This window comes from Mustela nivalis (assembly GCF_964662115.1).
Source record: "Mustela nivalis genome assembly, chromosome: 3".
NCBI lineage: Eukaryota > Metazoa > Chordata > Mammalia > Carnivora > Mustelidae > Mustela > Mustela nivalis.
The window spans coordinates 91129795-91146398 of NC_139022.1; the positions used below are offsets into that span (position 1 = coordinate 91129795).

Sequence of the window (16604 nt, forward strand, 5' to 3'; positions counted from 1 at the left end):
AATAAAAAAAAAACAGGGTATAAACCGTATAAAAAGAATGATCCTAACCTCAAAAAATGCAAAAAAGATTAGGAAAAAAAAACACACACATTCCAAAACGTTAATTGGGTTTATCCCTGGGTAGATTAATTATTAAGAATTTTTTTGTCTTTTACCATGCTTTAAAAAATTATTACATACTTCTATATTATGTACTTTTATACTATGTACTTTTTTGTACATTTTCTTTTTCTATGATGTACTTTTATAAGCAGGAAGAAAAAAAACCCAGATCCTCTGACTTTCCATATTAAGTTCTTTCAATTATATCAGGGTACAACAGTTTTCTTCAATAAAGAGCTTTGCCTCAGACTGAAATGATGAAGTATTTGAAAGGGGCCATAAAATCTGCACATCATTGGGAAAATAAAATTTCTCCCACTAAGCAGCAAGCATCACTGTCCTCTACCTGCTTTGCCCAATGACACACCAGCTAGCTAATGTCCATTATTTAGAATGACATACTATGCTGCTAAACACAAGCAGCCAATAATCCATACTCAGGGGGACATCATTTCTAGAAACAAAACCTCCAGAAGGTCTGCTTTCCATTAATGATGTGCTAACTCTCAGAAGCAAGGTTCAGTGGCATGGCCACGTGTAGTACCTTGGATGGTTGCATCGCTGGGTGCATTGAATAATCACTAGATAAACATCTGAGTGCCAACTGCAAAAAGATACTCCTGTGGGTAGTAAAAAATGTTCTCTGTTTGCGAGTTGAGGCTTACCCCTGCGTTTTGGAAATACCTGAATTGGTCTGGCTCTTTTCCAATTACAATCTGTTCGTAATCACCCAGGGTCTGTAACATCAAGCAGTGTTATGAGGGAATTAATTCTTTCCTTGTGACAGTTGTTAGTGTAATTCATGTCCTTGTTTTTAATTGCTGGATCAAATTACTTTGTAGATTATTTCATATTTCATCCCAAGAGAAAGGAATAGAAAAAAACGTACAGTGCCTGTGGTGACTTATTTGTTTAGTCTACCCAGGAAAAAAAAAAAAAGGGGCAGAATTAAAAAGATTGACTTTCTAAACAAAATGGCTCTTCTCTATCCTTAGAGCATATTTTGGATGATTTTAGATGGAAAGTTAGCCTGAGTATATTCTTTCTGTTTAAACACTCTAGGAACTAAGTTTATTTTCATAACAGTTCTGCCAAAATAATGGCCATAAAGGTCACAAAGCAATATCTCCTAATAAATACTTTGAAAAGGATTTACAATTCAATGCTCTTTCGTTAAAAGAAGCACCTTGCAGATAAGAAATTAATGAGATTTAGAATAATTTATTAAGGAACACCTAATAGACTCTCGTGAGATTCAAATGTCAAGATGTTAAAAAAAACACACACACAAAAGAAACTTAGCAAATGCAAATTATATTTGGGGGAAAAAACAAAGAGTATTTGAAAAGTCTCAGAAGTGTTTGTTTTTGCAGTGCTGAAATTTAATTCTTGTATTTGAATACATACCCAGTAGACATTTCTTCCACTTTAGAGTCAAACCCATCAAATGCTTTTCACCCTAATGTTTGGAATCTCAGAAAGAAATCACCTATTTCTTGGGTGTCTTACTAGTTGAGAGTTTACTTGTAGGCTGACAGGGAGGTGAAAGCCCAGATGAGACAAGCTCACATAACTGAAAAGCTATAGAGAAAAATTAATTATTCTCTTTATTTCCACTTTGTGATGAGTTGAATGGAGAGCAAAATGTATTTATAACAATAGGACACTTGAAATGAACTGCTGTAACTGTTCAAGGCCAGCCAACATTCATATTGCCTCATAAATAGTCATCTTATAAAGTAGAACTGAGTGATAAACTAAAGAGGAATTATAGATCAGCGATCACTTAAAAGCAAGCAGCAGGAGAAATTGATAAATACTGCCTGGCTGCCTGGCAAATAAAAAAACTCAGTCATCATTAGAGAGGGAGTGGCAACTTGCTGATTGCTGGGAAATTACACCAATAGACAAATGAACAGACCCACTCACTTAGGGCAAAGATACCTTGTAGTTCAGGTAGCAAAGTACTGTCAGCATGGAAAGGTCCTTGAAATAGGAGCTGACCCTGCTACCCCCAAAACAGAAGACATATATACAGACGCAGTGTTGAAAAGCTGGCAGCCCTGGATCCATTTTCTCAGCCTGAGTGCTGCATGTATTGTCACTGTCATCTTTAAAAAGGGAAAAGAGATATCTGGAAAAATAGTTGTCTTTTCCACCTCTGGCACCATCAAAGGATTACAAAGAATTCCTGCGGTCACTTAGGTCTCTCCTTAAAAACCCACTCCATTCTAGTCTATTAGAGGAAACCAACGTGGTTATATTGGTTTAAACACTGGTTGTAGAGTTCTCTATTCTAAATGTTGTTTGTTTGCTCATGTGTTGATCAAAAGAAGCAAGTTACCTGTTACAGGCTAAGTTGATGGATGGCATAGCTTTTCTAGCTACACTTGAACCACTACAAAGCAAGTCTCTAATGTTGAATGAGCTCAAATCCATCTAAATAAGTCTCTTTAGAAAGACAAGAAGGCATGGGGCTACCAGGAGTCCACTGGGGATGATGCCACGTCGTCCCTGTGCTTCACACAGATTTCATTTACACTGGAAACAGAAAACCGTCTGAGGAATTTAGGGCTGCTGATCTGTTATCATAGCTTACCTGTGTGCAGGGCATTCGCATTTACAAGGCTGACTGACATATGTGGAACAGCTCTGTGAAGTGTGTGTTGTTATCCCCCTTACGAAAGGAGCCTGAGGCCCAGAGAGATCCGGGACTCATCCACGGAATGAGAGACATAGAAGCCAGAACCAGGAGAGTTGCAAGTATCCAAGAGGATGGCAAGTTAATACCTCCTAGAGCATTCAAACATTTTACATTATATAAAATCTTTCATCAAGAAATGTAACAGGTGGCCAACATATACCAATTTCAGTTTATTTTCGTATGCTTGTTCCAAAAGAAGATGTTTTAAAGTACAATAAATATGATGAGTATTTCAAGGTATTTACTCTAAGATTTCACATAAAGATTGACTGTTGTATCAATTATCTTTTGCTATGAAACCAACTACATAAAACTTGTTAGTCTGTAACATTTATTTAATTTAGCTCACAATTTTATGGGTTGGCTAGGATAACTGGAATATCTGAAGTGGCTTTTTTGCTGAGGGTCAGCTTGGCTGGAGCTGGATGGTCTAGGATGACCTAATGTGTCTCATTTTTGGCAGACTGGTCTATGAAGTTCTCAGATACCTTGTCTTGGCTCCATGTGGTCTCTTATCCTTTATTCCACCAGCATAGATTTCTTTGCATGTTGGTTACAAAGTTCCAAAATGTAAGGAGAGAGGACAAGCCCTAACAGGGAGTGCCTTCTAAGACTCTGTTTGTCTTGTGCTTGCTAGGGGACAGGAAGATTGGTTTGGTAATGGACATCATACCAAAACCTTAACTATAAGTGGAAGTTAGACTAAAGAGCTGAGGTCTAGGGTGGATGAAGGGGTGCTAGGTATGAAGCCCAGAAGAAAGAGAATGTCTTTAAAGAGAGTCTGGTCTGTTTCAGGAGCTGAAAGACTTTGGCTCTGGCTGAAGCCCAAGGGAAGTGATAAGTTGCAAGAGGTCAAGATGGAGAGGAAGACAAGGGAAAGATGACAGAACCAAGGCTATTTTTAGATACAATGAGAAGTCATTAAGGGGATTTGAATAGGGATAAGATAAAACCAGACTAATATTCTGGAAGAACCACTTTGTAGCTGAAGATTTGAACAGAGAGAGTACAGCTGTAGTCAAAGACTAGTTAGAAGGCTTCCAGCCTGTTATAGTGACTTCTTGCCTTAAAATCCATTTTTGTCAGATGTTAGTTATTCTAGCCCTCCTTTTCCTTTTTAGTTATTGTATTGATGGTCTTTTTTGCATCCTTTTCCTTTCAACGTGTCTTTATATTTATGATGTATCTTAGATATATAGCATATAATTGAGGTTTTTAAAAAATCAAGTGTGATAATATTTTCTAATTAGAATATGTAGTTCATTTACATTTAACTTAATGATATATTGGGTTTGAATTTATCATCTTAGTATTTTTTTCCCCAACTCTCTTTTGGTTTTAATATTTCTCTTTCTTGCCACAGTTTGGATTAATCAAATAATTTTTATTCTATTGCTTAAATATCTTGTTAACAATATATATTATATTATTCTTTCAATGGTTACCTTTTCAGTATGCATCCTTGACTTATTAAAGTCACTTTAAAATTGGTATTTTCCCAACAAACCAGAAAATTCCAACAAGCCAGATTTTACAAAACTTTAGTTGTACACGAATTTTTAATCACACCATTATTTTAAAATTATTGTTCATTCCATGGTCATCTAGATTTATCTATATTCTTATCTCTTCTGTTGCTCTTTATTCCTTCCTGTGTTTCTATGATTCCATCTGAGATTCTGAAGACTCCCCTGAGTATCTGTTTAGCATGGATTTGGTGATGAATAATTCTGTCTGTTTTGGTGTTCTTGAATATGCCTTTATTTGGTCTTCATTTTTTCAAGGAGACTTCTGTTGGGTATAGAATTTTAGATTGCTTGTTATTTTCTTTTAATAATTTAAAGATGCACTTTCTGCTACAGATGCCATCCAGAGCAGAAAACGGGGGAGAAAAAATCTAGATTTCTCATACTATTCTGCTTTTCTACTTCATTCAGTGCCTGTTACCTGAGCCCAGCCAGAAACCAGAAGGCATAGGAGCCCTGAAACATAGCCTGCAGCCTTTTGTCCTCTTGTGATAGAACTCAGAACATAGTGAAGTCAAGGAATGGGTCTGAAGGTAAGCAGGACACAGGCTTGCATAATAGCTAATATTTATGAAGTATTACTTTGTACCTTGCACCATGCCAACCATATTACATGGTGTGCCCATAAGAATAGACTAGGTTATGATGCAGTGTAAACAAACAAAAATCCCATGGTTTAATGAACACAAACTTTGTATCTCAGCTACATTATATGCTTCGAAGAGACTGGTGGCAGGTTCTTCTCTGCACACAGGGACCCACACTGACGGCAGCTCTTTAATCTTGTAGCTATACTAACTGGAATTTGTCACCTTTGGCTGCCACCTAGGAGGAAAAGATCCTGGAAAATTTTGCCTGGCCTCTTCACTTCTCCCCATAGCTCACTCAGCAATACTAGCTACATGGCCCCGGTTAATGATATGGATGCTAGGAAGTATGGAGAAGCACATGGAGCATTTGGTGAGTGTTATTGTCTTTTCTACTCATTTTGTCATTTAATACCCAGCTAAAAAAGTCTGAGGTCTCCCTGCACAGGTCACTGGAGTTTAATTTTTTCTACTAGGTTCTCCCTGTCAAGTACCTTCTGGGATTTCCTCAGTCATGCTCACATGTCACACCAATTCCTCCTGGAGGTTAGTTGTCACCTCCCCCAGCCATCTTTCCTCTACCACTATAGGAGACCCAGGAGGTAAATCAGCTCTTGCAACTTATATTTGAATTCCCTGCACTACATCAGGTTTCTGCATTCTATTGTTTGATCCCAGGATGGACACATATAGTTCTCTTAACCATACAGAGCACACACAGACCAGACAGCAGTATTTAACAAAATTCTACAGACAGCTTGGGGATACTAAAAGGTAGTTAGAACACAGAAGAGGAAAACTAAGATATTAACTAACTTCTACTTCTAGATCTTGTGCTTTAATAAGTGGTTATCTTCTGGCTCTGACCCTTTTCTTAGACTCCTCGGTCTGCTGTAACATTTACAGTGGTCAGACCACAATGGCAGTTCTGTATCATGTCCCTCCTACTCAAGAGGACAGATTTGCTCCTGGGCTTCAAGAGAAGAGAAATACTTCTCTCTCTCAGGCTTACAGCTATTTTCTTCAGGGGAAAAGTCAACTCTTAGACAACAGTGTGTCGTCTGGTCCTAAGTGCTCAGACAGGGCAATCACAAAATTTGCCGCTCAGTTTCCCCAAATCTAGATTATACTACCTGAAATAACATCACAAGTGGGTTTTCACTCCAGATGGCATTTCCCATCTGGTTCCTTTTGGTTCTCTGCCCCCTAGTTTAAGGTAAAGATATGCTTCTCCATCTATTCTGTCATCTTCTGGTTCTGCTCCGGATCTCCAATAAGTAATTTTAAGATGGAGCCCGTGCATGTGTGTGTGTGTGTGTGTGTGTGTATGTGAGCATATGCATATACATATACCCAAGAACAAAGAATAATGTGCTGACACATTAGTTTTTAAAAATCACATTTAGAAAAAAAAATCTTTTCAAGTGTACAATCCTACTAAAAATATATTAATTTGCCTTTCTAAACAAAATGTGCAGCATGTCAACTTGAGACATTTACATCTGGTTAACAGGTGAACAATCTTCTTCAAAAATGACACATACATATTTGCTTTACCATTGGTTCAGGAAATTGTCCTTTCCGATTTTCTTAAAATGAAGAAAGTTATTTCCAAAGATAGATTAATGTCTGTACTGGAAGAGATGGAAAATTGGTAGAAACATTTAAAGGACACCTTACTAGTTTTAAAACAAAAGTCTGTCCCACTGGATATTTTGCTATATTTGGGACTAATACCCAGGAGAAGGAGCTATATGAAGATACATTTGGTGGTTGTAAAGGAAATTATATGACTGCAAACAGTTGTTTGTGTTTATGGTTGTAGGTGTAAACAAAAACAATAAAAAAGTAAATTTTTGGTCATGCATCTAGAGCATCATATAGTCCAATAGAAATATAATGTGAGCCACACACGTAATTTTAAATTTTCTTGTGGCCATACTACATAAGTAAAAACCAAACAAAACAAATGAACCCTCTTGTTCCCCAAACCAGGCTAAATTAATTTTGTTAATATAATTTATCAGTCCTATATATCCAAAATGTATGTTTATATTTATACTGTACATAAATATAAAATATACTAAAATATAGAAAGCGTTTAGCAGCTATAGGTAGCTAATGGCTACCAGGTTGAAGTGTATAAGCCTAGAGTAATGGCTGAGTACAGAGATGCAAATGAGGCAATAGGATCCATTTTTCTCCCCAGTTCTCTATTCTGCTTGTCTTTTGGCCTCATTCTCAAAGTTGCTCCCTCCTCATGGTGGCAAAATGGTGGTCATACCTCCAACCTACATCTTTTCAGGTTCAGGGCCCATAACAAAGGTAAGCTTCTCTTTCCTCAACAGTGAGAACAAAAGTCCTGAGCCTGGTCGCCGTGTATCCATACTGAAGCATTCCTGAAGCAAGGAGAATAGAATGAAGGTCCTAATTCAGCCCCATCAAACCATATATACTAAGAATAAGGGGAGGTCCTGAGAGCAGAAACAGGTGCTATCACCAAAGCAGCTGTGGCTGGACAGAAAATACTGAAACAGAAGCAAAATGAAAAACCAGAGGTACTCTTCTAGAAATCAGCAGAGGGCAGACAGCAACGGAAGCTCTGGGGCTAAAAAAACATTTCAGGACTACAAGAAGCTCTGCTGGGCTTCCATACATGAGGAAGAGAGACTGAGAAAGGGGAAGAGTAGGGGCTATGACACTGACAGAGGGAAGCGGGGGAGGCAGCTAACTCACAGAAGCCAAAAGTGAGAACTGTTCTGGTGTTTAAGGCTGCCAATACTCAAAAGAAGTGCCAGCAAGCATTCAACCGCTCGAATGAAGCATGGGCTTTACTGACCTTGGCAAGAGCAGTTTTGGTGGAATAAGGGGGCAGAAGAGCGATCCCAACAGGTGGAGGGTGGGTTCCGTGGGAAGTGAGGGAATGCCATTAAAACATGAGAATTCAAGAAGTTTCAGCGCAAATGGGAAGAGAGATTGAAGGTGGTAAGCGGAAGAGGTCATCAAATTCAGAAAGGATTTCTTAAATGCGGTGGATATGATTTATTGTGTACAACTGTTTTTATAGGGGGCTGAGATAATAGGCAGTCCAGGGTAAACCTGGGTTTGAATTCTAGCTCATGACTGGCCAACAGACCACCTTTAGGAAGTCACTCAGCTTCCCTGCCTTAAGAGTTATTTGTAAAATGTTAGTAATCATGTTGCTTTCACAGGTATGTGAGAAGTATGAATGAAACAATGAATGTGAAAAGTACTCCACAGTGGCAATTATTATTACTCTCCTACTGTTCCTCTTTACTAGCCATTGGTGAGTGAGCCATCCTGTTTCTTATTCTTGTGCTTTTGTATTTTGTTTCAGATGTTTCTTCCCTTCTACTATGAGCCCAGTGAACTGCTCACCCCACGAGATCCACACAAGAGTATCTGTCTCTCTCTGTTGGCTGTCTGTCCTCTTTCCCACAGAGGCCCCATGCACAGATGAAGCACGGCTCCCCATGCTCCCACGTGCATGCTGCCCCAGGATGCCTATCTCGGAGGTTAATCTGTGCTGGCCCACCCGGAGGGCCACTCTCTTATACAGAAGTGCATGTCCTATCGCAGGTGTCCCAATCGGGTATCAGGTCTTCCTGTCTGTAATTCCAGGAATTCAGTCTTCTTAAAACAAGGACCTTCCCTCACAAACAGCTCAGACTTCAACGTTTGCATTTCTCAGTCTAGCTTTTTGCATTCCTGTTGGTGACAGCATGATTCTGGGCAATTCAGAAAAGCTGGAGGTACAGTTCTCCATGTGTTGCCTTCAGAAAACAAATATATTCTGCTGATGCCTTGGGCAAAATGCCTCCTCCAAAATGCCATTGTCTGAGAATGCTTCCTCCCACAAACTCTAGCTGTGGTTACAGGGTGAGGGATTTTATGGACAAAAAGCAAAGTTATGTTTCTCCCTTTCAGATCACTCAGAAGTTCAGTCCTTTCTGGCTGCCTTCTGCCATCCACTCTGTTCACCTGGCTCTGGGGGTCTGTGTGCACCTTCCACCCTCCCTCAGCTTCTGCAGCTGGAGTTAGATCTGCCTTCTGCCTCCGGAGCAGGTTTTGTTCTTATCGCTTTCCTGCCATCTTGTATGTGATGACAGTGAGTGGCCTGAGCACAGAGATTGGGGGGGTGTGGGGGGGATGAGGGGATGGGGAGGTGGAGCGGTAGTAACAGGCGCAAGGAGATTCTAACTTTGTACTGTAAGTCTTTGCGTCACCCTTCTTTGAGAATCTTCTGCCTTTTGAAATCATTTAAGCTACAAGAACATATACCTGCTACGTTGATACACTCTGGCTTTCTCTGTACATCCCTCCCACTCAGGGCAAAACAAAGTGTGAATGGTTTTTCTGCATTCTCGTCCCCCAGAAGCTGGAGTGCAGCTGTGTGGATGGGACAGAGGGTTAAATCCTGGGGATTAGCAATCCTCACCTTTCAAATGACTGCAGCTCTTGAGTGACTTGCTTGATAGCTATAGGTTACAGAAAAGAGGCTCAATAGAGAATGGGTTTTAGATATTACCATTTTGTTGATTATTTCAAAGTACTGCCATTGAGATATAATTGCTTAGAGACTGTTAAGAGATATGGATCAATGGATACAAAGATAGAACAATTTTGGACACATCAAATTGGCTCTGTTTCTGAGACTAAATATTTTGCTGTTTAGATGCATTTATTTCCTGATGGGGATTTCTTTATGTTCTGGAAACCTGGAAAATTAAGAAAGACTCCTTGCTGCTAAGGAGGCTGAGTCCAGAATGCAAGGCACAGTATCTGGAACACAGCAGAGGCCCAGTGAATGTTTGTTAGGGGACTTGATGCTCCATTTGGCCTGCTGGAGATAGTGCCAGCTCCTTGGTGCTCCATCCTTGTCAACAGACTCTCCCAGCCATGGAGGTACACCAGAGCAGACTGATGGATTTCACCCAAAGTTGTTAATCCGTTCACAATTGGCTGTAAAAGTATGCTTATGAAAACAAAACGGGAAAACTAAAAACCAGATTTGCAGTTGCAGTGTAAAAATATAATTGCCATGCGTTAGCAGAAAGAAGGGCCCCTTGCAGATTGCAAATGTTATTTTAATACATAAGGAAAATGTACTGGATTTAATGAATTTGCTTTAGCCATCAGCAAAATGGAATTTTGGATTTAGAGCCCTAGACCTGATTTTTTTTGGGTTCCTGCTGCTATACATTTTTCTTTTCTCATTCAATCATTTAAAAAAAAAAAAAAAAAAAAAAAAAAAAGGGCTTCTGACCAGGCAGTTCTGCCACTTAGCAGGTAGATGACCATGGGTGATTCATTAAGCTCTCTGAACCTTGATTTCCTCATTTACAAAATGGGTATAAAAATTGGTATTTGTCGGGTGACTGGAGGAGATGATGTGTATAAAACATCAAGCAGAGTGCATGGAACACAGGACAGTACTCGAAAACAGCAGAATGTGCTGTCATGGCTACCACTACCCCTTGATATCAGGGTGGGCTTACACTCCCCATATTAATCCTGAGTCCCAAGAAACAGAACCAATATGGGGTGTGTGTGTGTGTGTAGAGAGAGAGAGAGAGTTTTATTTTAAGGAACTGGCTCACACAATCATGGAGGCTAGCGAGTCCAAAATCCGCAGGGTGGGCTGGCAGGCTAGAGGCCCAGCAGAGAGAGCCCACATTGCAGCTTGAGTCCAAAGGCTGTCTGCTGCAGAATTCACTCTGGCTCAGGAGATGTCAGACTTTCAGCTGATAGGATGAGACCTACCCACATTATGGAGGGCAATGTGCTTTAATCAAAGTCCACTGATTTAAATGTTCATCTTATCCAAAACACCCTCGCATAAACATAGAGACTTGATGTTTGAGTACACATCTAGGCACTGTGGCCAGCCCAAGCTGACATGGAAAATTTTAGCCATGACATCCTTGTTTCTTTATCAGCCAAGGCAATGTAAGATGACAATAGCCTCCTGATGCACCTCTCTGCTTCTACTTGTTTCCTTCCTTCCAGGACATCTATAAACAGTAGCAAGAAACAAAACCTGGGTTCCTTTTCTCTCATGCTTAAATCCAATGACCTCCCATCGCACTTAGAATAAAACCAGTTTCTTATCAGTGCATAGAAGACATTGGCCCACTCTGACCTCTTTAATAGAATAATCCGCTTTGCTCCTGCTTTGTGTTACTGAAGGCAATGCCAGCTGCTATAATTGATAACACCTGGAATCACAGTGGCTTCATGTAACAGAGATTTACATCCTTACTTGCAGTGGCTGACAGCTTCTGATGTGTCTCGGAAGATCCCTGCCTCCCAGCAGTCATATCCAATGCCTCTCAGGGAAACCCTGACCAACTGCTAGAGGTTGGAGGTAGGGGCCCAAGCAACCAATGTGCTCTCTATAATGCAAGTAGAGGAATTCTGAAATTTACTCCTGGGTTGGGAAAGAAGAGGAGTAAAGCAAATGAAAGGAAAGAAAAAGACCGGTCAACCAGTGAGCCATCTGGAAGTTGGGTGTTTCTAAGAATGACATAGAACATGAGAAGTTCTCTTTAAGGCAGAACTCACATAGATGGGAAATCGCTGGCTATGCAAATTGCAATGCACTCCATAAATCCCTAAGACCTAGAAAGTTTTAGCAGGATACCTCATTTACATGTACTTTATGTGAGTGGAGTGTGTGTGTGTGTGTGTGTGTGTGTGTGTGTGTGTACATGCATATGGGGTCATTCAAAATGAAAACGGGGCTGCCTTTTGCCTTTACACTTACCACTGCAAAATACAGAGAAGTAGATATGGAAGTGCGAGTCCAAAGGCAGAAGTTATCTTGAGAATTTAAATCCCTGAGAATTCCCCAAGATCTCTGTAAGAATTTCAGACATTCCATGGGATGGAGAGAAGTTTGTTTTCCACGTTGAGTCTGAATTGATCTCAGGGCTGCCAGCTGGCATGTTTCTCACCAACCTTCTGACTTCCTGTTGTAGTCTTCACCATCAACACGCTGATGCCCAACTGGGGAGGACATCTGCCAGCCCCACTTGAATATAGGTAAGATCACGTATCTAGTTTTGGCCAGCAGAACATGCATGGAAGCGATATACTCCCCAGCAGGCTTGGCACATGGAAATCCTCCCTGCATTTTCCACTTTGTTCTATTTCATTTACCAGTCAGGTATGAAAGAGCGTGGTCTCCATGAAGAATAAGAAAAGCAAATGCTGTATCAGGACCATGATCCTTGCCTATATGTCCATGCCTTATGGACTTGTGTGAGAAAGAAAAAGACACAGATGTAAAACAAACAAACAAACAAACAAACAAAACAAAACAAAAAACCCACACATAGAAGTCAAGCTCTTGGCAGTTTGTGCCAAAAGAGCCTTTGGAACAAGAAAGGCTTGCTTTTTCAGTCTTATCCCCAAACAGGGCAGCTTGTTGAAGCAACCATTTCCAATGGTCTGTGAAAAACTATTTAATAGGTGTAAACTTCTTTGTGCATGGATTTAAACTCCCAGGTTTGGGAGGACGTTTGAGTCCCCTCCAGCAACCTTTACAGGGAACAATGAAATAAGGAAATGAAGGGCTTCTCTCCACGTGTCCTCAGTGTAAAGTTCCTGCATAATTTTGGAGTGGGTAAAAGGTAGGGGAGTTGCTAGGAACTGCTTTTCCTCCTTATACAGCAGTATTGGGAGAATTCATGGGAGCAGTGAAGTAAAGAAGGTTTACTGGGAGAGGAAAAAGCCACCCTATTTCAGGATGGAGTAAGAGTGGAGGTCACAGAAACTTCTTCAGGACAAAAGCAGTGGTTTCTCCTGACTCACTGTTGCCATACAAGTAAGCGACACAAGAGTCCCTTCCTGAGGGTGGAGCGACCCAATGGCATTTGTCCTGTACACAGAAAGTTTCTGTGCCTCTGGAGAAGGGATCCTATTTAATTTTTCTTGAACTGTACACCTTGTGGAGAGATCTATGCCATACCCTCTCCTTGTTAAATAAGACACCTTGGAGGAAGCTTGGCAGAATCCTAGTTTGAGAACATCTTTTTGGAAGCCAGCATTGTGATTTAAAGTCGAAGAGAAGAAACAGTGCTTCCACAACTTCAGTTCTAGGAAAGCATCTGTCTTCATCACCTTCATCCCGACTAACAGTTTGAGCTTAGGAGAGACAGATGTGTCCTGCAGGTCCTTCCACCCTCAAATGACGAAGGGGGCAGTGCATCATACCTGGCTTGCGAACAAACAGACAATATCAGCTTCCATTTCACAAATACATCTATTCACTGGAAGAATTTTTTTTTTTCTGCTGGCTGAGGGAGCAAAATGCCCATTATAGTGTATTCTCCTTGTCCCCAGGCTTTAATATATCTCAGAGCAGCTCTCCTCAGCATTCCACATTATAAAATCAATCTCTATTTAAGTAAGAGGGGGATATTTATTTCTTAATTTTTTAATAATGTATTTTGTGATTTGTTATAGCTTCAGTGTTGTATTATTTATTTATTGTGCCTATAGGGTGCACTGCCACTTGGTAATAGAGGAGCTATCGAAACTTGAGACCTAAGCAGAAATGAGTTCAATAATATTGCTACACTCTAGGACTTTATCCAAAATTAACAAAAGAACAAAAGTGCAAGGCAATGATAACCCATCTGACAGCACTAGGGGAGCGATTGTGAAGGCAGTCATGATAGAGATCTTAAAGAATGGCAGGCAATTAATGGGAACATGTCTGTCAACAAAAATAGAAATTTATAAACAGGAAGTCAACTTGTATGCATAATGCTCATCTGAAAGGTAAACCTCTCTTATACTCCACAATCCATTTATCCCCCAATTTTACAGTTCCTTCAATAAATTAAACCTCTCTGGCCTGTAAAAAAAATAAATAAATAAAAATAAAAATAAAAAAATAAAAGAATGGCAGGCAAGGAGGAAGTGACAAATGGATGGACAGTTTTACAATTCGGAAGCATTTCACAAACCTCCTAAAACAGGATTTACCATGTTCTTATGGATGTGTGTTTATGTGTGTTTATTTAATGTTTTACTAAAATAAATAAAAATAAAAACAAAAGACCCCACACACACCTGTCTAAGGACTCAGTAGAACTTAAATGTTGCCTCCCATCCTCTCGCAAGCCATACAGACAGGAATAGTGATGACTGCAGCTCCGGACGGAGACCTTCACTTTGATTCCAAGGCCTGCCAACAATTTGCTGAAAAGAAGGGAGACCTTCAAACGGAAAGCAGAGAATGGTTTTGTTCGTTTGCTCTTACCATTTGTTACACACTATAAATGTGCTTCTTACGCTTGATTTTTGCCTCCCAAAGTTCAGGTAGGAGGAAGGAACCTCTAACAGTTGAAAATTCTCTGACAGGCATACAAATCCTGGGGACCTTCAGTTAGAAAACCGGCGTTCAATTGGCATGTCTAACTCCAAAGCTTCCTACCCCTGTAAGACATTACAGTCCTGCCGTTGATGATACCGTACGAATTGTGACCAACACCTCGGAACAGTTTGGAATTCTGTACCTCCCTTATTAATCCTGATGTGCATTTCAGGAAAATTATACCATGCTGATGACACCATTTGACATGAAGCAATAAATACAGGCAGTGAAGGACGCCCTTGGTGGAGAGATGCCATTTTTAGTCAGGCAGTCAGCCAGTCTGTCAACAACATTTATTGAGTGCCTAATGAGAGAAGGTGCCATGAGACAGCGAGGAGACGCGGGCTCTGGCCGTGAGGGGCAGCCAGGACAATGACAGAGTCAGAGCAAAGAGACAAGGCTAGGAAAGCCATAGAAGCAGCACCTCAGCAAGAGCGACCAGGAGGACGCACGACTCACCTTTGTGGAGCACCGCCCGCCCGCGGCGCCATCTACGCTAAGGGTCTTTTTATCACGGAGCTCCTCGGACCCTCAAGCAACGCTGCGAAGGATGTGTCTTACCTTCTCCGAGCCTCAGTTTCCCCAGCAGCAAAAGGAGCTCAAAACTGGGGTCCACGAAGAGAGCCAAGCAAGGCCAGTGCGTGCGCAGCCCGCTCCACCGCCGGCGCACGCAGGGGTCAGAAGGCGCCGGAAGCGCCGAGGAGGTCACGTGGGAAGGGGAGGGCTCCCACCGCCGGGTGCGGGGGCACCTCACCCCTTTCGCGTCTAGTCATACGACGTTCGGTTTGGAATGAGGGCCGAGCTCTGAAATTACTGTTTTAAGGTCTGGCTGAGGAGATGACAAAAGAATCGCAAGCTGCACATTTGGCTCTAGCACATGTTCAGTTCTGTCATGTTTGTGTGATTTATGCTGGTGGAAGCAAGTTTATGGCTGGATGCCTGTGTAATCTAGTAATCCTCAGTAGCAGAGCAGGGCAGAGCCGCCTGACTCTCCCTTCTGTCTCCTTGAAGGTGCGACTTAGGGCTGGTTCTCTTTAACGGGCTGCACATCGTCGCCCACTTCGTGGTATCCTGAAGACAGAACCCACAAAAGAAGGGTGGCATAAACTCAATCCCCATTGTCTTGGAGAGAAGGCTGTTCAGTACTCTCACGAAGGCAGCATTTTTGCCCTTTGGAGATCACAGCCAAGGAATGGGCCTTTGGGAATAGATGAGAGCCATGATGACTTTCATGGTAGCCATCTGAAGCTATAGAGACGGGGTGAAATCAAGACATCTTTGATCAGTAAGCTGCTTGATCAGTCTTGATGACAGCACAAAGAGGAAGGCTGAATTTTCTTTCTCTCTTTTTCAGTCAAGTGACTGATTTGGAGGAGGTGAAGTTGGGGCAGAATGGCTGCATTGTCAGACAGAGAAGCCAAATCATAGCTTCCATGTATGGGAAGCAAGGCCATCTAAAGATGGTTATAGCGTTTTTATGTGCTGGAAGATTTGAATATGGGATGTACTTATTCTTTATTTCCAAATACAGTGTGAACAAATAAATTCCTTCTGAATCAAATGAGCTTAAATTTCAGTATGATTAGGCCATTCATTTCTTTAACAATTATGGATTACCTACCATGGATCAAATGAAACACCAGGTATTGGGAGTTTCGAAAAGCCTGCCCCACCCTTGTGCTCAGAGCTCATCATGGGAAGGAGCAGGTATAAAGAAGAGTGTGGAACACACATATGGATGATCTAAGTATGAGGTACCCTGGCTATCCACAAGAGGCCATGTTTCATGGTAAACACACATACTGTGACTTTAGGGTGCTATAAAACCAAGCAAATGGCCCCAGGCTCGGAGACCTGTGGAAAGTCTCATTTCAGTTTACAAGTGTAAGTTCTCATGCCTTGGAAGGTAGAGACTTAGTTGCTCTGGAGTTGCTGCAGGTTAATGAGTGGAAATGGGATGAGATTGGCTTGGAGGTGCAGGGGTTGAAATTGATCAAAAGCTGAACATCCATTTTCTCCCCAATCCCACTGCAAAAAATATTCTCAGGGTGGAATAGTCAGGGTGTTGGCCTGATGAATCTCTGAAGGCTCAAAGTTGCCATAGCCACAGCGAGAGGGGGAGCAGGGCCATCTACCAGAATTACGAGGGGACAGATAGGAAGGGAATGGATGGGTATATTATATAACACACTCCTAAACTTTGGGGGGTGGTAAAGTGAATTTTGATCAACTGAATCATGATTTTTAACATGTTATGAAATCTGGCTCATTAAAATAGC

At 41.2% G+C, this 16604-nt stretch overlaps 1 protein-coding gene across 4 annotated transcripts; it reads left to right on the forward strand.

The window, feature by feature from the left end:
• The first annotated feature begins 5070 nt into the window (after positions 1-5070).
• Positions 5071-15896, forward strand: LOC309862209 (uncharacterized protein). Of its 4 annotated transcripts, none has more exons than XR_014310355.1 (5): positions 5071-5292; positions 8132-8226; positions 8868-9048; positions 11921-11984; positions 14313-15896. XR_014310355.1 is itself a non-coding variant. In XM_082725835.1 (5 exons), the coding sequence occupies exons 2-5, from the start codon at positions 8145-8147 to the stop codon at positions 14413-14415; spliced, it is 417 nt and encodes a 138-aa protein (XP_082581961.1). In that variant the 5' UTR covers positions 5071-5292; positions 8132-8144; the 3' UTR covers positions 14416-15896. The 4 variants fall into 4 exon arrangements, 3 of the variants coding, with proteins under 3 accessions (XP_082581961.1, XP_082581962.1, XP_082581960.1); XM_082725835.1 differs by having other exon boundaries at positions 8868-9035; XM_082725836.1 differs by having other exon boundaries at positions 8868-9035; positions 14498-15896.
• The last annotated feature ends 708 nt before the right edge of the window (positions 15897-16604 follow it).